This window comes from Notamacropus eugenii, chromosome 3 (genome assembly GCF_028372415.1).
Source record: "Notamacropus eugenii isolate mMacEug1 chromosome 3, mMacEug1.pri_v2, whole genome shotgun sequence".
Classification (NCBI taxonomy): Eukaryota; Metazoa; Chordata; class Mammalia; order Diprotodontia; family Macropodidae; genus Notamacropus; species Notamacropus eugenii.
In genome coordinates, this window is record NC_092874.1 from 151,608,447 (window position 1) to 151,630,400 (window position 21,954).

General features: G+C 38.8%; 1 protein-coding gene across 1 annotated transcript in view; it reads right to left on the reverse strand.

Moving 5' to 3' along the window:
- The window catches only part of LHFPL3 (LHFPL tetraspan subfamily member 3), a 705,585-nt gene extending 685,476 nt beyond the window's left edge, over positions 1-20,109 (reverse strand). The window contains exon 1 of the mRNA XM_072653128.1: positions 19,410-20,109. Coding sequence (XP_072509229.1) covers positions 19,410-19,848 — 439 coding nt within the window. The 5' untranslated portion in view covers positions 19,849-20,109. The remainder of the gene's footprint in view (positions 1-19,409) is intronic.
- Positions 20,110-21,954: the final 1,845 nt, after the last annotated feature.

The following is a 21,954-nucleotide window of genomic DNA, read 5'->3' on the forward strand; positions in this document are numbered from 1 at the left end:
TGCAAGGCATTGTGGTCCATCAGTTTATCTATATCTGATTGCTTTTTAAAAAAAAAAAGCTTAAATGTTATAATTGATAAAATTTATAAATCAACTATTTGAGGTGTATAAGATTATACAAATATGGTTGGGTTCATACTTGACATAAAGGTAGATTTCTAGAGTTTTATCTTGTAAGCAAAAGGTGAAACACTAAGGACCAGAAAAATCCTAATTTTGGTCATGGAAAGATAAAAGAAGCAAGTAGGAAAAGAAGCTTAAAGCAAGAGACAGCCAGAAGAAAAAGCAGGAGAATGAGCAAAGGTCAGTAAGAATCAGAAGTCAAGGACAGACACCATGGAAGTCACCTTAAAAAACTGCTTAGAAAAGACAAAAGGTGGTCATTGCTCAGGGGTTGGCTGGTGACAGAAGGGTTCATTACCCCAGAGCTATTTCTTTTTATTGGGGTGGTCCTTCTTCCTCTCTATTCATATTTTAATTAAGATTCCTTTCTCGTTTGCCCTTCTCTCCTCTGCCCTTTCTCCTTCACCCCCAGTTTCATCCAAAAAGTAGATAAAGGAGAAAACTGCTCTGGGGCCAGGACCTGTAAAAGAGAAAAGTTGAGGAGGCACAGACTCACGGATCAGGGTTCCTCCCAAAGCCTGTCCTCTATCAGGGCAAGGAGATTCACACATAACCATTCTTCTTTTTCACCTACTTTGCTAAAGACTGGAATGTCTCAGAACTAATCCCTGGAGGCCCCTTCTTGCTGGCTACCAGATCCAGTGGTCTGGGAGATAATAAGATGATTAATATTACTTTCCAGGAATATTTTCCGGCAGACTATACAATGAAAAAAGACTGTGATCATCTTCAATTTATTTATTTGTTTTCCTTGTCAACACCAACTTCCACTTAGGAAAGAGCAGCTACTTTTAGAAATAGCGACTTTTACTAATTTACAGAACAAAATGGCTGCTTGCTTATTGGTCAGTTTAATGATTCAAGCCTTGTATTGGGGAAAAATTTTATATGCTATACTTTTATATACTATACTATAGAGTATATTTTATATACTATACTTTACAATATGCTTATAACTTCAAACTGAAGTTGAACTATTAAAAATAAATAGCTTTTCATTTATAATACATACGTATACACACACATGCAGATCACAAAAAACTTTCTGGGGAGGGGAGGACTTAAAGCAATAAGCAATTACTGAGAATCCACATCCACACCATTCTTATTTTCCTCTTAGAGAATTAAGCTGAGACTTTAAGTTAACTCTTAGTTTTCTTAGTGAAGCTCCATTGAAGAGTCACTGTAGCAATATTTAGGAATCTAATCTTCAGAATTTGATAGCTATATTTAAAAAAGGCAGAAAAAACTGCTGCTTCCAATTTGTTCCTGCACCACAATATTGTTATTAGAGACTGAAAATTTTCCATCTGTTTTTTGATAAGAATATAAAAGGAAATAATCTAAATGCTGTCTGATTGTATTCCCCTATTATTTAGGGAAATGGATAGGAGCTCCTAAGGGTTTATAAGGTAATATTATCATGAAGATTTTAAGACACAGTTTTCAAAATCTGCTTACCTTTTTCAGGGTTATTCAGTTAAATTTATGAAACAATTCTCATAATTCTTTCTGAAGTTCAAAGAAATCATACCTAGTAATTTCCTTATGTAAAGAAGTCTTGACCACATAATTAGTTAAAAAGCATACATCATGTATCTAATTGAACATGGTGCTTTGCTTGCTGCTGTCCAACTCTTTATGACCACATAGACCTTATCCATGAGGTTTTCTTGGCAAAGATACTGGAGTAGTTTGCTATTTCCTTCTCCAGCTCATTTTACAAGTGAGAAAACTGAGGAAAATGGAGGTTAAGTGACTTGCCCAGGTTCACACAGTTAGTAAGTATCTGAGGTCAGATTTGAACTCAGGTGTACCTGAGCCCATCACCGTATGCACTGAGCCACCAAGCTGCCTGGTACTTTGCTGGACCCTATACAAAAAAAGACCAGAAATTCAATTCAACAACAGTTTGCTCAGCACCTACTATACTGCCAGGTATGGTGCTGGGTGCTGAGAATAAAAAGAAAAAAATTGAAAAAGTTCCTGACCTCAAGGAACTTAAATTCTACTGGGGAAGACATACTGATATATAAATATACATGTATTACATATTCAGTATGCATTATACAAACACACACACACGTGTGTAGGTATAGAAGAGACTAAAAACAAAGCATATACAAAGGAATTTCCAAACAGCATAGTACAGTGTAAATTATATTAAAGACTTGAGTTTTCACATTTGCTCTGTTGCTTACTACCTGTATGACCATGGACATATCCTTTAACCTCTCAAAGACTTATGCCTTACCTGTAAAATGAGGGTGTTATATTTTGCAACCTATACTGTCCTTTCCATCTCTGACTATTATCCTGTAATCCAAGAGGGAAAAAGAGTTAATACTGGAAAGATAAGAAAGGGTTCAAGTACAAAGTGGCATCTGACCTGCACTTTGAAGGAAGCTAGTGGATTTTTTGAAGTAGAGGTGAAGAAGTCCATGGCACACATATGAGATGACTTGTATAAAGACACAAAACTTAAAGGTGAGATGTGTGGGGAACAGCTAAAAAGCAAGCTTAAAATACACGAAAGGACATCTCATCATGGTGAGTACATAAAGGGGATTAATATGAAATAAGATCAGAAAGGTATGTGGATGTCAGACTGAGAAGGGAATGCTGAGAATTTTGGTTTTTATCCTACAGACAATAGAAAAAAATTGAAGAAAGGGGCTGACATGGTCAGATTTATGTTTCAGCAGTGCAAGGATGGATTTGAAATAAAAGAGATTTGAATCAGGAAGATCAATTAGAAGTCCATTACAAGATTCTAGGCAAGAGGCAACATAAGCCGGAACCAAGGTAGAGGTTGAATGAATGAAAAGAAGGAAACAGATGCAAAAAAATGTCATAGAGGTAGGATCAACAAGATTTGGAAACTGACTGGATATAGATATTTATTTTATGGATGGGATTCTGCCTCATGTTTTACTTCTTTGTGTATATATCAATGTATGCTATTGGATTCAGTTTTCAACAATCACTTCCATAAGTTTTAAATTTTCTCCCCCTCTCTCCTCCCTCCCCAAGACGGCTTGTAATCTTATATGGATTCCACACATAAGTTCCTATTAAACACATTCATATTGCATGGGAGAATTGAAACAAATGGAAGAAACCATGAAAAAAAAACAAAACATAACACAAGAGAAAATAGTCTGCTTCATTCTGTGTTCCAATGCCATAGTTCTTTCTCTGGATGTGGATGGCATTTTGCATCAAGAGTCCTTTGGAAAAGTTTTAGGTCCTTGTATTGCTGTGAAGGGCTATGTCTATAGGAAACGGTCCTCAAAACTGTGGCTCTCACTGTATATAATGTCCTCCTGGTTCTGTTCATTTCATTCAGAATCAGTTCATGTAAGTTTTTCCAGGTTTTTCTGAAATCTGCCTGTTCATCATTTCTTATAGCACAATAGTATTCCATTATATTTATATACCACAAGTTGTTCAGCTATTCCCCAATTGATGGGCATTCCCTCAATTTCCAATTCTTGGACATCACAAAAAAAAGCTGCTATAAATATTTTTGTACATGTGGGTCCTTTTCCCATTTTTATGATCTCTTTGGGATACAGTGCTAGAAGCAATATTGCTGGGTCAAAGGGTAGGCACATTTTTAATAGTCCTTTGGACATAGTTCCAAATTGCTCTCCAGAATAGGTAGATCAGCTCACAGCTCCACCAATAATGAATTAGTGTTCCAACTCTCTCATATCTTCTCCAACATTTATCATCATCCTGTTTTGTCATGTTATCCAATCTGATAGGTTTCATGTGGTAGCTCAGAGTTGTTTTAATATGCATCTCTCAAATCAATAGTGATTTAGAGCATTTTTCATATGACTATAGATATTTTTAATTTCTTCCTTTGAAAACTGCCTGTTCATATCCTTTGACCATTTATCAATTGGGGAATGACTTGTATTCTTGTAAATTTGACTCCGTTCTCTGTATATTTTAGAAGTGAGGCCTTTATCACAGACACTAGTTACAAAAATTCTTTCCCATTTTTCTGCGTCCCTCCTAATCTTGGTTGCATTGGCTTTGTTTGTGCAAAATCTTTTCAATTTAATGTAATCAAAATTATTCATTTTGCATTTCATAATGTTCTCTATCTCTTGTTGGGTCATAAACTTCTCCATTCTCCATAAATCTGACAAATAAACTGTTCCTTGCTCCCCTAATTTGTTTACAGTATCAGCTTTTAGATCATGCACCCATTTGGACTTTATTCTGGTGTATTCATTGGTCTATGCCCAGTTTCTGCCACACTATTATGCAATTTTCCCAGCAGTTTTTGTCAAACAGTAAGTTCTTTGGTTATAAGTATTTAAAAAGAGGAAAAAGTCAGTGATGACTCCAAGGATAGAAACTTTAGTGACTCAAGGGATGGAGGTTCCATCAACAAAAACAAGGAAAGTTTATGGGAGGGATCATTTGAAGGGAAATTTAATGCATTTAGGCTTAGAAATATTAAGTTTAGAGTGCCTTCAAGACATACTGCTAGAGATATCTGGTTGATAAAATAATATAGCATATATAAAGCACTTTGCAAGCCATAGTGCTGTATAAGTAAATGTAAATAAATGCTTTGGTATTATCATCATTCTATGAAAACAAAGATCAGGAGACAGATTAGGTCTGAATATATAACAAATTCATGAGTCATCTTCATAAAGAGAGTGACTGTACTCTTAGGGACTGATTATATCACTTGGAGAGAGACTGGAAAGTCAGAAGAGAAGAGTCTACAATTAAGCCTTAGTGAACAAATGAACATTAGGTGAGAAGAGGATAATGATCAAGCAAAGGAGACTAAGAACAATAAAATAACAAAAAGAGAAAACAACACAGGAGCTAAGAAATGAAAATGTTTAGGTGGGGAGTCCACAGTGCTTCTCAAAAGCCAAAGCAAGATCAAGAAGGATAAAGTCTGGGAAGAGGTCAATGGATTTCACAGATAACTCTACTGATAACCTTGGAGAGCAAAATTTCAGTCAATTTGGCAACCAAATTGTAAAGGACTGAGAAAGAAGTGGGAAGTGAGAAAATCAAAATAACGTGTATAGATAACCATTTCTAGAAGTTTTATTGTAAAAAGGAGAAGAGAGAGAATGGAAGGCTTAAATTATTTTGTGGATGAAAGAGATATAAGCTAGTTTGCAGGTGGCAGGGAAGAAATCAGGGTGATAAGAGTTTATAAATGAGAGAAAAAATGGGAATAATTAGGACATTGTTACCTCTTAGAGTTAACAGAAGGAAATGAGATCAAAAACAAGAGTAAAAGGGTAAAGAGAAAGCCTATCCCTCCATTAGAGAATGAAGCAAATGAAGAGAGAATGAAGGATTTTATAATTTGGATTGAGGGAGAAAAGAGAGCTCACAGTGTCTCAGTATATTAAGAAAAAAGGTCCTCTACCAAAAGTGAGTAAGGAGGAGGTAGTATAGGAAGTGTAGAAGAAAAGGAGTTTTGGAAGAACTCATTGAAATCATTGTAAAGAAGTGATAGTCCAAAAGGGAATGATGAAAGAATTCGATACTAGCTAGAATGAGCCTAACATTACTGGGTAACTTTCTCTAGGAGCATTTAGCAGTATGTGAGTGGGAATGGAGAAGGCAACGAGTGGGGGGTTACCAAGAATTAGGTTGTGAATGACAAATGACAAGGGACAAATGGTATTTCACAAAAAAGCATGGATGAACTAGTCATCTATAGGATGAAGAAATTGTGAAGGAAAGCAAAGGAGGCTAGAGCAGGAGTGACCAGACAGACCAGCAGAACAAGGAGGAGAGAATGGACTTAAGGTCATAGTGAGAATGAAGAATAGTTTTAGGAGATATGAGACAAAAATAGTGTTGTTCAAGGAAAGAAGGTTGTGGTTAAAGAGAAGAATTTCAGAATTCTTGATTATAGAGGTGGAACAATTAATCTGCCCTTGATGGTCAGATCAAAGGTCATCTCTTTATATGACACACAGAGTGAACATAAGAGGTCATGTGATCTAGAAGGCAATTAAATGGCACAGTGAATACAGCATTGGTCAAGAACTTACTATCTGTGAGACTTTGGGGAAACTCTCCAGACCTCAGTCTATAAAATGAAGGTGTGGGACTTCACTTCTAAGGTCCTTTCTAGCTCTAAATCTAGGATCCTATGAGACTGATGAACTAGTAGATGAGAGTAATTGATGGTATGGTACATCAAAGTAGAGTACTTGTCTATAGCTTGCAACTACCCTTATTAGAATATGTCACTTCTTTATTATCATCACCATTGTTGCCACCACCATTACATCATCAATTAAATGTGTTCATTGAACACTTGGATACCTGTGTGTTAAATGGTATGTAGGAGAGAGTATACAAAGTATACTTACAAAGTATACTTATCATACAAAGTATGATGGAAAGAACACTAGATTGTGAATCAGGAGATGTGACTGGTCATCCTAGTCATGTGACTTTGCACAAGTCACTTTAACCTCCCTGGCCTCAGCTTTCTCATCAACAGATTTGATTATCAGATTCAGTTATCTCTGTGGTCCCTCTTAGCCTATGGTTCTAGATATACCAAGAGGAAGAGAGGACAGACATAACTCTGTCCATGAGGATCAATCAATTTCTACCTTTAGAAATCCTAAAGTGGCATTCTGGTAAATATCTGGGCGATCATGTTACTTTGACAGACGCAGATGGTTCTGATTTATTATAGAAAAATGTAGAAGCATGTGAGGGATACAAATAACATGTAATGCTGTTGTCCAGTTGTTTCACCTGTATATAATTCTTTGTAACCCCATTTGGGGTCTTCCTGGCAAAGACACTGGAGTGGTTTGCCATTTTGTTTTCCAGCTCATTTTACAAATGAGAAAACTGAGGTAAGCAAGTTTAAGGGACTTGCCCAGGGTCACATGGCCAGTAAGTGACTGAGGCCAAATCTGAACTCAGCTCTTACTGACTCCAGGCCCAGCACTCTATCCACTGTACCATCTAGTTGCTTATAACAAAAAAAAAATGTTAGGTAAATGTAGGGACAATAGAAGTCTGAAGAACAAGGGATAATGGCAGAGCAGGTGGACCAGCTTTAAAGTACCTTTGAGCTCTAAAATCCTATGATTCTATTTGGAATTAGTTCGAGCCAAGAGTAAAGTGAATTTATTCCGAATTAAGGGATTGATTGGTTCTACTACTGACAAAGCATCTATTATAGCAAGATGGTTAATACATTCTGGTTTTCTTATCAAATAAAATAACCAACACTGGCTCAACACACCTGAGAATATTTTTGAGTACTCTACAGGAAAATGTCTCAAATGTATAGGAAAGGTAAAGAAAGCCACAGGAGTTATACATTATTATCTGCCCAAATGGGTCAGATTTTCCCCCATTGTGTCTGTTAATTGAGAAAATTTATCCTAACTTACCTTTTTCTAAAAACAGAATTAGTTTGTTTCTGTCCTCTTAATTTTGCCCATCTCATAAAAGGCACAAAAATTACTTAAGATGTCCTGACTTATTAATTATAACAGTAATAATAACAATAACAAATAATAATAAAACATATATATATTGCTTTAAGTTTTGCAAAACACTTTACAAATATTATCTCATTTTACCCTCAAAACATCCCTGGGAAAGACTGCTATAATTGTCCCCATTTTACAGATGAAGAAACATGGGCAGAAAAAGTTTAAGGGATTTGCCCAGGGCCACGCAGTTGTTGTCTAAGGCTGATTTGAACTCACTACTCTAGGTCCGGCACTCTATCTACTGAACTGTGTCACTGCAAGAGATGTTCTAAAGTCATCTTTTTTTTTTTAAAGAACACTCATTTTTTGGTTACAGTTCCCATTACAAGTTGGAGAATTCTTACTATGGCTGGTCCGTATAAGTGGTTAGAAAGTAAAAAATTCAATTTGACCATTCTTCAGCATTACTTACTGAATACAGTCTTGTTTTCATTCGACTGAGTTTTAAGTGAGTGAAATCAAACCAATTTATATATAAACACAACCTACAGTGTCCTATGATATACCTCAATTAAAGAAATCCTTAATAGGAGATACTCTTGTCCATTATAAAAATCAATGAAATCTTCAAATCCGAGCCTAAATGTCAAAGGAGAAAAATAAAGAAATGTTTTGTTTCTTAGTTTATGTTCCTTAGCCCAACTTGTTTCAAAATCTGTCACAAGATTTAAATGCACAGGTCTTAAAATCTCATATAACTCCCCTTTTTAGGGGATTGATCTGAATTTCTTTTCCTTGATAATTGGGATTTGCACACTGTCCCACACAGTAATGTCTACCCCAGGTATCTACTTTGTCAGGCTGCCAATACATTTCTCCTAACAGATGACGTTATCAAACGTCACAGGAGTTTCAGTCTGGAGTTTTCTCCATGGCTTTTCTCTGCCACTGTTTCTAGCAGAGAAGGTAGTTGTATTTTATTTCTTTGGGGGGATTGCTCTGCTGTGAACTTGTCATTCTTCAAAGCCAGATCTTATTTTAGCTTGGCTAGTTTTCAAATAGAGTCCCCTATCAGACAGGGCTACAAATGTCCCATTCTTATATTAGGGATCTTCAGAACACATCCCTGGTACATTTTTGAAGGACTCAAGGTTTTAAACAATAATAATATATGAACCTGTTTCATGTAATCAAGTCTTCTTTACCAAAGCTTAGTCATTTCTAACTTTCTCTCTTCTATCATTGTATTTTTCTGGCTCACATAAGATTTCACAAAACACTTTCCTCACAACACTCCTGTGACATAGGCAGTGCAAGTATTATTATCTCTAATTTACAGATGAGGAGACTGAAAGGCAGAGAAATTAGGTGGCAGCAGAGCAAAATGCTCTGCCTCCAAGCTCACTGCTTTCCCAGCCTCTGTAAGATGTACAGAGTTCTCTTTATTAGCTCAAGATCTGCCTCTGAGTTCTAGCTTCTTTTTCAGATGCTGTAATATGCTTGCTTCTTTTTTGCCCTAGTACAGCCTTTTATTCTGGTGACCTATTTCAGAATCATAGAATTGATTGCCATTAGTAGGCAGTGATGGTATAAAGAGCACTCCAATTGAGTTCTGGATTCTAACCTTAACTCTGCCACTAGCTAGCTATACGATCTTAGGCAAATCATTTAACATCAGCTTCTTCATCTGGAAAAATGAGGAGGTTGGGCCAAATGATCTCAAAGATCCTCTCTAGCTCGGACCTCCTATAATCCTGTAATTCTAGAAAACTTCCTCAGGCTTTTAAATTGTACCCTTAGTGGAGATTACCTGGATAGTCCCTATACGTTATAGGATTTTGTTTCATTAGAGCAGGGGAGAATCCCACGTATAAAAGATACACAATGAAGTCTTCTAGGTCAGCATCAAAATCTCTCTATTAAAAAAATGGATTGTTTTCTTTAGTTCTTCCCTGCTGAAAACAGCAACATATCATTGCTATTTACATGGGCTGGACAAGGATTTTCCTTTCTCCTAAAAGATATTTCATCCTGTTGTTTGTAAACAAGTAATAAGATTAAAAAGCACATGTAATCAATTAATAAACACTTATTATGCACTTACTTTGTGTTCAGCACTCTGCAATGGTGAGGATGATGGGATCACATGATTGTCCTGTCCCAAGTTTCCAAATCTTAGGGAAATTGTGACTCAACTAACTATGGCTTTGGGAACTAAATGGGTTTACTGGTTGGGGTGTGTATAGAAGGCCTTGGGATGTTGTAATATTTCTTTTACAATGTCCTGATAGTTATCCAGATCAACACTGTATCTGTGTTAAATGAGTCTCTCCCTCTCTCTTCCAATATTAAGTTCTTGATTTTACTGTGTAACAGTGGAGATCAGCTCCTTGGTTCCTCTTCACATCAAGTAAAAATTTCAGTCAATTTATCATGATAAGGAAAAATTCAAATTAATTAGAGTTGTTTGCTGACCCCCAAAGTTCAAGTATTTTCTGAATATTCCACATTTTAAGCCATATTGCCATTCTATTGAATCCATTAAATTAGAATTCTGCTTATTCACTTCACACCAGTGTGTCCTTCCATTGCTCTCCCCATGGTTTATCTCTTCCTACCACACACAGAAGTGAACTCTACCACAGGCTACAAACATGGGAATAAGCTCTATTGACTTTTTTTCCCTCTTTTCTTTAAAATATTCTTCACTAAAAAAGATTTTCAAAGCACATATTTAAATTGTAACACATTGGCCACCAGCAATATTACTATTAGGGTCTTATCTTTGTAATAAGTTAAAACTGCAATTACAAACCTTTTATTTTCATGTTCTCAAACAGATAGCATTCTGCTTAACTTTTTATTGAATAATAATTATTATCATCATTCTTTCAAAATTCAAGACAATATAAGAAACTTGTTAGCATTTTTATTATGGCAAAAATCTATCAAATGCACAACTCACCACACACTCACCCACACAACACATACTACGTGTGTTTATGTGGTCTTTTTATCACAGATGTTCACTTAAAAACTGCTCTGTGTTATGAAATAGTTTGTTTTGACATACAAATTAATATATTTTTCAACACCTCTTCAACTGACAAATTACTTCTGTCATTTTTAAAAGCAAAAAAGTTTTCAAACTCATTTAAATATCTTGCAAATTTATTTCACTGCTTAACCATTCAATTTACATTAAAGAAACTTATATTTTTTAGCAAGTGGGACTTACTCTCCCACAATGAAAATTTTAGCATAAACAAGGTAGGAAAAAAAATCCTTTGCAAAGATCAAGGCACTAAGTTAATGTGAGGTATTATGATTAGCTCTTGTTAGTATACACTGCCTGGAGCCTTTTGGCTCTCCATCAGGGAAAAGGGATGACAATGCATCAGTAGAGCCTAATTTCTCCCTCAGCCTTCTTCACAGTTCCCTCAGTGTTACGAGTTGCATCTGAGCTAAGAATTCCCTATGTGGACCTAATGTTCCCTTCAGTTATCAGCAACATCTGCTTACAAACAGTAAGGCCAGAGTCCCCAGGCCCTCTTAGCCTTCCCAGGAATAAGTCCCAACTATGCTCCTTAGGGAATCTGAATCTTAGAGACATGCACAAGCAGGGAGCCAAAGTCTGGGGATACTTGACTGGTGGAAGGGAAGCAGGGTTAGAATGGAGAAGAATGGAAAAGAGAGGACAATGGCCTCCCTCTCCTCTTTTCTCTATCACAACGTTGTCTAAACAAGGACACAAAAAGTCTAACCTGGGTCAGACTCCTCCTTCTGAGTAGAGGAAATGGCTTCAAGTTTATATTTGGTATCTAAATCTGAGCAAAGCAAGAATAGTATGGGCAAAGGAGTTGAAAGGGGAATTTTTAATTTCTTAGGCATATTTACCATCTTCCAAAAGATTTTAAGCTATTCCTTAACAGACAGTTTAGCCTAGTGGATAGAGAACAGACATTCAAGTCAGAAAGACCTGAGTTCAAGTCTCATTTTTGATACATATTGACTATGTGACTTAAACAAATTGACTTTTCTTTGCCCCAGACGACTCTCTCAGGCCATCTAAGACTATATAAGGCTAGGAGTCTTCTCACTGAGAGTTCACCATATCAATAAAATCAAAGTTTGATACCCCACACCACCCTCAGAAAAAAAACAAAAACCCAACATCCATGGGTCAGAAAGTACATTTCTGGGGCAAAGTTAACATAGTGATAGCAAATCAGGAACTAATTCCAAGAAGGAATTCCAAAAAGCTAGATTAAAGGACTCACTGAGTTGTGAAACAGACTATACTATGAACCAATGAAAATGATGAGTGTTCATGTTTGTCAAAGATATGTAGCTTCACTTACAGCTACAGCATGTAAAGAGTTTAAAATTAGTCTTTTCTGATTTTTTTCTCTTACTTGAACTCCAATAATGTGACAAAGTCCAGCAACATCAGTAGAGGTAGTAGTGAGTTTTAACTATTCCTAATCTCACTTTTCAGTCTCACTTTCACATAAACAATACCATTTTGAAATTTTATAAGAAAATTTGGCAAGTAGCATAACAGAACAGGAAGGTTATCTCATCCACTCACTATACTTTCATATCTATATAATGTTTTACTGTATTTTATTGTGACGGTTGACTTTCAAAAATACCTTGTTGGGAAAGTAGGTAATCCAAGTATTATTATCTCCATTTCATAGGTGAAGAAGGTAGGTAGCCCAAGTTGGGCTAAATGGCTTGCCCAAAGGCAGTAAATGGTAGAGCCGATAAGAGAACTCTAGAACCCACATCTTCTGATTCTACTGCCAGTGTGGTTTCCACTATAGTAAACTTCCTCACAATAGCTACTGAGAAAAAATTGCTACCATTTGATGAGGAAAAGTGAAGAAGCAATTAATATGTTCTTGGCTCTTCTATCTGTGCCAGAGAGGTTCACCTCTTTGACTAGCACTTTTGTCAGATGATTCCAATGTCGTGGTTGTGACTCTCTTGGCTCTCATTTGTCTCTCAATGATTGGCCTCAGTTTTGTAATTTACATTGGACTTCTGCAAAATCTTTAATGCCATCTGGAGACTTCAGCTAGTGAAAAATGCAACAGCCTAAATTCAAAAGGGTGCATGTCACAAGACATTTGCTCTTTAGTTTATACTGGTTATATATATATGGCTCTAGAATCAATTTAAGACATTATTACAACCTGTAAAACATTACAAGGTTTAGTTATTGTATGCCTAAAAAAACTCTTACTCTAACTCAAGAAAACTATCTTACTATTTTCTAATCTGTACCCTAAGAGAAAAGAAGCAGGGATCAAAATTCCCAAAAGTATAACATTGTCTTTCCATCCTCATCCAAACTAGGTGCAGTTTATTAACCTATAGAACTAAGTAGAGATCCACCTTTTCTCCAGGGTAAAGAGGGATCAGAACATAAGAATAATCAAATTCTTTCCCTGTGTAGATTGGCTTATGGACATTTTTACTCTTTGAATGTCCATGTGTGTGTGTGTGTGTGTGTGTGTGTGTGTGTGCGTGTGTATGTCATTTCATATACTGTTTTTATATGGTGTATTGAGAGTTTTAGATAATGGAAATTAAAAAAACAAAGAATCAAAGAATGTAATTTTAAACCTTTTTCTCAATGGTGTATCATAGTAACTTCCATATCAGGTTAAGAAAGAGTTAATGAACAGTGATTTGTTTCTGCACTTGGAAGACTGATAATTATTTGGAGAAAATAGAAGGAAGAGGTCAGGGAGCTCATAACAGCATCTAAAATACCATGCCTTTCATACGTAGTTTCCAGTGCTAGACGAACATGGCTAGGATGCTAAAGAAAATATTTTTGGAGCAAGTAAAAATATTTTCAGGCGTGTGGCACAGCGGAAAGAGCATGGAATTTTCAGTCAAAGGATCTAGGTCTGAATCCTAACTTTCCTCCTTTCTATCTCAGTGATCTTGAAGAAGTTACTTCATGTGAAACAATGAAAAGATCACTAGAACTGAATCCAAGATTCTGTGTTTGAATCCCAGGTTTGCTACTTAACTCTGCAGTGAACATGGGCACCTTTTTTTTTCTCAATTTCTCATATGTAAAATAGAAGGAATAAATTGGACAGGACGAAAAGTTCTTAAATTCTTCTCAATCATAGTTCCCTTTAGCAGTCTCCTGAAACCTAAGGACCCTTCTCAGAATGTTTTTAAAATGGAGTGGATAAACTTCAGTTAGGGGTTAATGGAAACAAAAAAGTAATTTTTCTCATCCAAGTTTACAGCCCCTCCACCCAAAAATCTACTCAACCTTCTTGAGGGCTATAGGTACCAGGTTAAAAACCAATGGATTGATTTTTTGTGTGTGTATGTTCGTCCTTTGTTGCCGAACAAGACGATGCCATCAGAGAAATAATGACATGACTTGCACTTGACTTTGTTTTGAGTGAAGGAGGGCTGTGCAGGTCACCAGCCTCACTTCTCCTCCAGTGCCATCTGAATCCAGTGACCAGATATTCATCAGGATGACTAGAGATGACCCAGGATGAGGCAACTGGGATTAAGTGACTTGCCCAAGGTCACACAGCTAGTGAGTGTCAAGTGTCTGAGGTGAGATTTGAACTCAGGTCCTCCTGACTCCTGCACTGGTACTCTATCCACTGCACCACCTAGCTGCCCTAATGGATTGATTAGATAATCCTTAAGGGGGCTTTATCTCTCCTGGGGCATAGCTAGACCTGGAGCCAGGAAGATTTATATTCAAATCCTGTCTGAAACAATTATTAGCCATGTAATCCTGGAAAAGTCACTTAGCTCCTCTTGGCCTCAGTTTCCTAATCTGTTAAATAGGAATAATAATGGTACCTAACACATAGGATTGATGTGAGGACCAAGTGATACAATGTATATAAAGGTGAGAACTCTGTCTCTCATTTCATTGAAAAAATTAAGGCCATTCACCCATATTTGCCTCTTTACTCTTTCTAATTTTGTATCACTCAGATGCTTCCTACCCCCCTCCCCACTATCTCTTCCTTTACCCTTGTCTCACATGAAAAAGTGACCCTTCTCCTTGCTTAAGCTAACCTTTTTTCATGTATAAGCAATCCCATTCCTTTTTATCCTCTCTAGAAGATCCCACCCCCCATTATCCTCACTGTCATTTATCTGGAACGTCTCTCTGCCTACTGGCTGCTTCCCTGATGCCCACAAACACATTCATTTCTCCCCCATTCTCAAAAACTTCGCTTGATCTTTCCATCTCCATTGGTTATCATCCAACATCTCTTCTCCTTTTCATGGCTAAACTCCTTGAGAAAAAAGGTATCCACTTGGTATCTCCACTTCCCTTTCCCTAACTTTCCTTTGAAATCTCTGGAGTCTGGCTCCTGATTATGTCTCAATTGAATCTGCCCTATGCAAAGTTACCAATGATCTCTCAATTGCCAAATCTAACGATCTTTTCTCAAACTTCACCTTCTTGACCTTTGTGTGCCTCTGACACTATCAGTCACTCTCTTCTCTTTAATACCTTCTCTCTACACTTTCCTGATATGGCTCTTATCTGGTTCTTCTCCTATCTATCTGAATATTGCTCAATCTCCTCCGCAGTAATTTTATCCAGATTATATTTGTACATTGTTGGTACCCCCTGAGATCCAGTTTGAGGACCTCTTCTCTTCCTCTTCTGTATTAGTTATCTTGGTAATCTCATCAGCTTCCATCTATTTAATGGTCATACTCTATAAAGGATACTAAGATGTATTTATTCTTCTCTAATCTTTCTGCTGTCTTCTAGGTTCTTGTCGCTAATTGTCTAATGGACATCTTGAACAAGATGTTCTATAGATATCTTAAACTTAACATGCTCAAAACTGAATTATCTCCTCCCCAAACCTCATTTTTTCCAATTTTCACTATACCTGTCAAGAATATAAAAAATCTTCCCAGTTAACTAGGCTCACAACCTAGGTATCAACCTTGACTCTTCATTCTCTATCTCATCCCAAATTTAATCTCTTGTCAAGTCGCCCTTCGTCACATCTCCTATTTCTGTCCTGTGACCATGCCACTACCTTGATGTAATCCTTCATTATATCCTGCATGAACCATTGCAACAGTTTGCTCTCTTTGCCTCAAGACTCCCCACTTCAATCCCTCCTTTAACTCAGCTATCCAACTGTTCTTCCACAAGTACAGGTCTGATCATGTCACCTCCTTAGTCAACAAGCTCCAATAGTTCCACATTACTTCCAGGATCAAAATCCTCTGACTTTTAAAGACTTTCACAATCTGGCCCTTTCCTAATATTCCAGTCTTCTTACATCTTAACCCCCCTCTCCTCTACTTACTCTGCAATCCAGTGACACTGGTCTCCTTACTGTTCCTCCCACAAGACACTCCATGTCCTGACCCCGAAGCCTCTCTTTTACTATCTCTATCTTCTGACTTCCTTGGCTTCCTTCAAGCCTCAATTAAAATTTCTTTTGTCAGAGACCTTAATTGGTATCCCTTAAGGCCAGTGCCTTCCTTCTGGGATCAATCTCCAACTTATAATGTATAAATGTTACTCGTATTTAGCTGTTTACCTGTTTTCTCTCCACTACATTGTGAGCTCCTTGAAGGCAAGAACTATTTTTTTCTTTTTTTGCATCCCTAGGGTTTAACATAGTGCCTAGAATATAGCACGTGCTTAATAGATGCTTTTTGAGTTGATTTGCTGATTAAAGAACTTTGCACATTTTTAATTGCTAAATAAATCTGTGATGAAGATGATAATTATGGTGATGATGATGATGACAATTTCAATGGTAGCTATGATCTCAAATCAAGTGTACTGGTCCTGAACCTGCGTTCAAAATCAGGTGCGGAGGAGAAAAAGGGAAAGATTCTCAGTAGAGGACTTGCACTGAAACAAATATATGTTTTTCCTCACCATCAATATTTATTATTAAATATTTTTAGATCTGAACATATTAGGATTTGTTGCCACTAAAACAAAAATAGCTCCATTAACTAAGTATTTAAACTGATCATTTGACTTCTAATATTCTCTATGTGAATGGTGAATTAAATCTGGTCTTTCATATTTGGCAAATTACATTGGAGATTACTAGATACATTTAGACTATAAGTACTACAGGACAATTAAAGGTGAAAAGGTAACATTCTACAGTTTCCAATTAAGTTCGTAATATATAATGGAAAATGTCTTCTTGATATCATTAAGCTCATAATTTTCAAACATGGCCATCCTTTAGAAGGACTGTTTATGCCACATTCATTAACAAAACAGTGAATGTTGTTGCTTGGGATTTGATTTGATTCTGTATTAATGTGATTTGATTCTGTAACACAAATACTGTGCTTTCAGTGATATGCCATATCAGTAAATGAAACTACTTTCCCATATGTCTTATTTAGAATCTTTTTTAAAAAACAAATAAAATTAGCAATTCCAAATAAAGGCTTGAAACACATGCATAGACATATACTTCTCTAAAAGTGAAGGTAATGTTTCTCCTATCTTTTCAGTTTGAGAAATGTCCTAATGTTTCACAGTAATATCTAAAAAAAAAAAAAAAAAAGATTTATGTCAAATTCTTGAGACTATACATTCTTCACTCTTCTAAAGCAAAGGATACTAATTTTTTTAAAATTTAAGGTTTTTTCTTATGTTTGATGGTTTTTCTTTATAAAATACTAAAAACAACTTCAAAGCATTAAACCCTGAGCAAGAAGGAAAAGAATACATTGTCAAAGTCAAACCCAGTAAGCTATGAACTGAAGCTCTGTGAACTTTCTCCAAAAACAACTTCCCTTTCTAGTTTCATAGTAAGGTTTGGTGTTAGTGTATAAAATCTTATAAACATATAGACAGGATATCTTTATCCAAGGTTAATTTCAGTGGTTTGAGTGATGAATCTGATTTGAAACACCAAACCTAAATAGGTCAGTTAACTGAGAGAAATTAGATTAGTTGTGCAGGGTCAAGTCTTTCCCCAAACATCTGCATCCTGCATGTCCTTTTTCCCTCCAGGGTCAAACCAGGGATAGGAATCAAGAACAGAGCAACCCTAGCTGAGTTTCTATAATACACACATTTGTTACAAAGAGTCTAATTTTTTGGGATAAATTTTAAAGTTATACCATGTTTGAAACTGTCATTAAAGTTGACAGCAGTTTCAGAAAGGAAAAAAGTGTCATAGGAAGCTGCAGAGAATGTATCTTTTTTTCTGTGAGAAAGACAAATATTCTCCTGTAGAGATCTCAAAAATTCCCAAATCAGTATATTCATGCCCATTTCTTGGTACCTTTCCAATACAGGTATTTAGAGTGTATAGTGTCATCAGTCAACTGGGATACTTTCTATATTTATAAAAAGAAATGACTTTCACACAATTTTAGTCTCAAAGAGATTCCCCATCCTCATATCAAAAAAGTAATATATAGGATGGTACAGGAGAAAAATCAAGCGCTGACAAGATACCCAGATGTACATATGTCAGCTTGCTTTGTAAATTCAGAGACTGAAGCCCTGCTCCCCATAACACACTGCCAGGCTCTCATGATAAACTACAAAATCTTGAAGCGTGTTAGCTTTGAAAAATCAGAAAAAATGACAGAGAATACAAATGAGAAAGCCTAACTCCATGAAATACGTTCATTATTTGAACATTCAACCAGCCTTTTTTGGAACTAGATTCAACTTTATGTATCTTATGTATCTTGACAGGGGTGGGCCAAGGAACTTAGGGTAGCAGGGTTAGTATTTGGGAAAGTGTCAAAGTACAAAGGGGTATTTCAAGAGAGGTTGGTAAATACCAGCCAAAAGGAAAGAACAAGAGAGAAGCAGTCTTACTTCCAAACTCTTCAAAGTGCCTAAGAAATCACTTTATTTTTTATTCCTGGGGTAAAAGTCACTCTGAAGCTCAGAACTGCATTTTTTAACCATCTCTTTACTTCACCTATTCAAATTCTGACCCAAGCAGGCAAAGACCTTCCAGGGAGTGCAAATGAAATTAACTTCTTTATCTTCTACCTCCCAAAATGCACTCCCCAAGATGGAATTACGAAGGAAAGTGAACCTGAACCTTCTCCCAAGACCTCCTTCTCCCTCCTGGTGGGAGTGAGGGGAGATATTGTGACAGCTAAAAGGCAAGAACTGCAAACTTGACATTGGGAAATCTCCAAGGAACTCTACATTTGCTGTCGTTTAAAAGACTGAACCCACTACAGAATTTTCAAGCGTTCAAGGCAGACCAAGGTTTGTTTCTTTTCTTTAACAAGCCTGGGGCAGATGGACACAAGCCAATACCAGCAGTCGGAGTCTCCAGTCGCCTTCCAGTAATGACAGAACCATAGTCCAGGAAGGCACCAATAAGTAGGCTGATAGACACAATCTCAAAACCTGTAGAAGAGCCTCCCCAAATTCTCTTTCCTCATCCCCCTGCCCCTCACACCTCAGAATCCTCCTATTTGAGGATTCCTATGACTTCTTTCACCTTTACAAGCCGACTCTTCCCAGCAACTGACTTGCAGCTAGCTGGTCCCTTCAGGTGGCTTTTCCCTGGACTTGTATAAGGCACTCAAAAGCCACGGGATGGTTTCCCATCTGATGGGGTGGGGGAAAGACTTCTGAGTACTGGCCTGGTCTACTTCTCTCCTCATCCCCTGTCCGATTAAGTTTCTCCATAAAGAGAACCATCCCCTCACCATCTCCTCTCATCCAATGCCCCTTTCCGGGCTCTGCCACTTCCCTCCCCGGACACCTCGAGTTCCCTCCCCTCCAGGAAGAGAGGGGGGCGGGCAGGCACTTACCGGAGGTGAGCTGCATCCAGGCACAGATTTTGTAGACGGTGGCCGTGTTGCAGAAGAAGAAGAGGGTAAAGCAGACGATGCAGGCGATGATGAGCATCATGGAGAGCCCGATGAAGAAGGAGGCAGCTTTGAAGGCGCTGGAGGGCAGGGTGGAGAAGTCTGTGAAGCTGCCCCGGCAGGTCAGTTCCCTGGAGAAGCCGTTCCCGATGCAGTAGTGGAAGAGCCCGAAATAGCCCGCTTGAGGAGTGTCCACGCCGTCCCCGATCCAGTAGGGCTGGATGAAGCACACCACGTTGACGATGGCAAAGCAGATGGTGAAGATGGCCCAGAGCACGCCGATGGCCCGGGAGTTCCGTACATAGTTGGTGTGGTAGAGCTTAGCAGCCTCCTGTGCTGGGAGCATAGCGGCGGCGGCGGCGGCTGCTGCTCCTCCTGGCATCCTCCTCCTCCACCACCACCGCCACCTCCTCTTCCTCCTCCTCCCCCTCCCCTCACCTCTTTATGCACAGGAGGCACACGCACACACACGTCCACACACATACACACACGGAGCAGCGCCGCACCTCCGATGCTCCAGCTTCAGCCTAGCAGCGCCAGTTTCAGAGTCTGCATCTTCCCTCCCGGAAGGAGACAGGGGGAGGGCTGAGCATCCCCTCTTTGGGCTGGCCCTGATCTTCCTCCTGTCCTCCTGCTTCTTCAGCCCCGCTCACCAACACTCTCCCCCCCAGCCCCCACCCCGGTCTTCTCCGCTCCGTTTTGCTCTGACTCCAGCTGCCCGGGGCCGTTGCTCCCGCAGCTGCTGCTGCTGCTGCTGCAGCTGCTGCAGCTGCTGCAGCGGGAGGTGGCAGATCCGCTGCTGGGCAATCAGGCGCTAGGCTCGAGTTGCCCAGCCAGGCTACGGGGCCAGGGCTTGGGTTACGCCGGAGCCGGAGCCGGAGCGGCGGCACGAGAAAGCGCGCGCCGCGGCGGGCGGCTAGGAGAACGAACCCCTAGCGCTCGAGGCAGGCCCGGGGACGGCCCTCACGTGGCAGACAGAAGCGGGCAGGAGAAGGGAGGCAGGGCTGGCAGAGGGGACCTGAGGAGACCAGAGCCCCGAGGGTCCCCGGGATTCCCAGAGTTGGTGCCGGGCTCCGGGCCCGACGACGGGCTTATTCCCGAAACATTTCACCGCGGCACAGCCAAGTGCTTCAACCTTTCACAGTCTTTGCAGGGCAGCCAGTGGGGGAGTGGTCAGCGACAGGTGAGGAAGGGAGGGGCGCGAGGCACCCCAAATTGAACCCTGTCCCCTAAGGGTCCCCCTACGCCAGGGGAATCTGAACGGGGGATCCTTTCCTAGCTGCTATTTAGCAGAAGTAGCTGCTGAAAAGAGAGGCTTAGAAGAGACGGGAGGAAAGTTGAAAAGAGACTACAGAAAAATTTAAGTAAACGATGGTTGGGAAAGCAACCTCCTCAGCCCGGGGAGACAGTCTTCGTGGGCTGCTGCATCCAAGAGGAGCGGGGGTGGGGAGCATTACCTGCTCGTTAGACTTTTTGTGAGGAACCTCTCAGAAATTAGGCAGGTCTTCTCATAACAGACATTAAATGACCCGACCGTACCAGAAGGTTTTCCAACTCTTTGGGACCTGTCAGAGTTTGAACTCTGCTGGCCTAGCCTTTGAGAACCGCGGGTCATTTCTGAAGAATGATGACACTTTAATGGAGGAAATAATAAATGAATGGGAAAAGTCAGATAACCAGGGTTTGAATCTTGGCCTTTAGCTGGCGACAGTGACTACATGTCCTTGGGCAAGTAGTGACTTCACCTCTCCTGGTTTTAGCTTCTTCATCTGTATGATGAAAGTGTCAAACTGTGTGACTTCCAAGGTTTCTTTCCCCTTTCCTAACTCTAAATCTATGATCTGGGTGCTCAGCACACTGCTTTGCATTTAGTATGTGCTTAGTAAATGCTTTTTCACTCATAGGAGATCTAATGTTTATCCACGGTGGTTTGACAGTGGAATGAAACATTTGCCCAATTAAGTGGTTTCCTCAAGTGAGATTCCCACATTTGTCCCTTCCCATGTCACCTTTATGTTACCTTTATGTTATGTTTTATAGGACCCATTTTGTTGTATTCTGCACAGTATAGAAAATCACAGGTCAACTGAGACTTCTTATTAATAAAGGGGTTTTCAAATATGTTTAGGCTTAATGAGTATTCCCCATTCACATGTCAAACAAGTGCTCTGTAGGGTGATATAGTACAGAAATTAAACACTGCCAACAAGATGCAGAGATGTATATCCATGATCGAACAACTATAATGTCTTTTCCAATGCTAAAAAGCTTTGATTCTGTGAAACTGGTATTGGAGTGCAAAAGATATCACCCTTGTAGTCAGAAGTCCTCGGCTCAATTCTAGTTACTTTTGCTTTACTAGTCCTATGATCTTGGGAAGATGTGTTTCCCTAATTAGGTCTCAGATGCTTACTACCTGTGTGACCCTGGACAGACAAATCAGTTAACTTACTTGTGCCTCAATTTCCTCATCTGTAAAATAATGGGG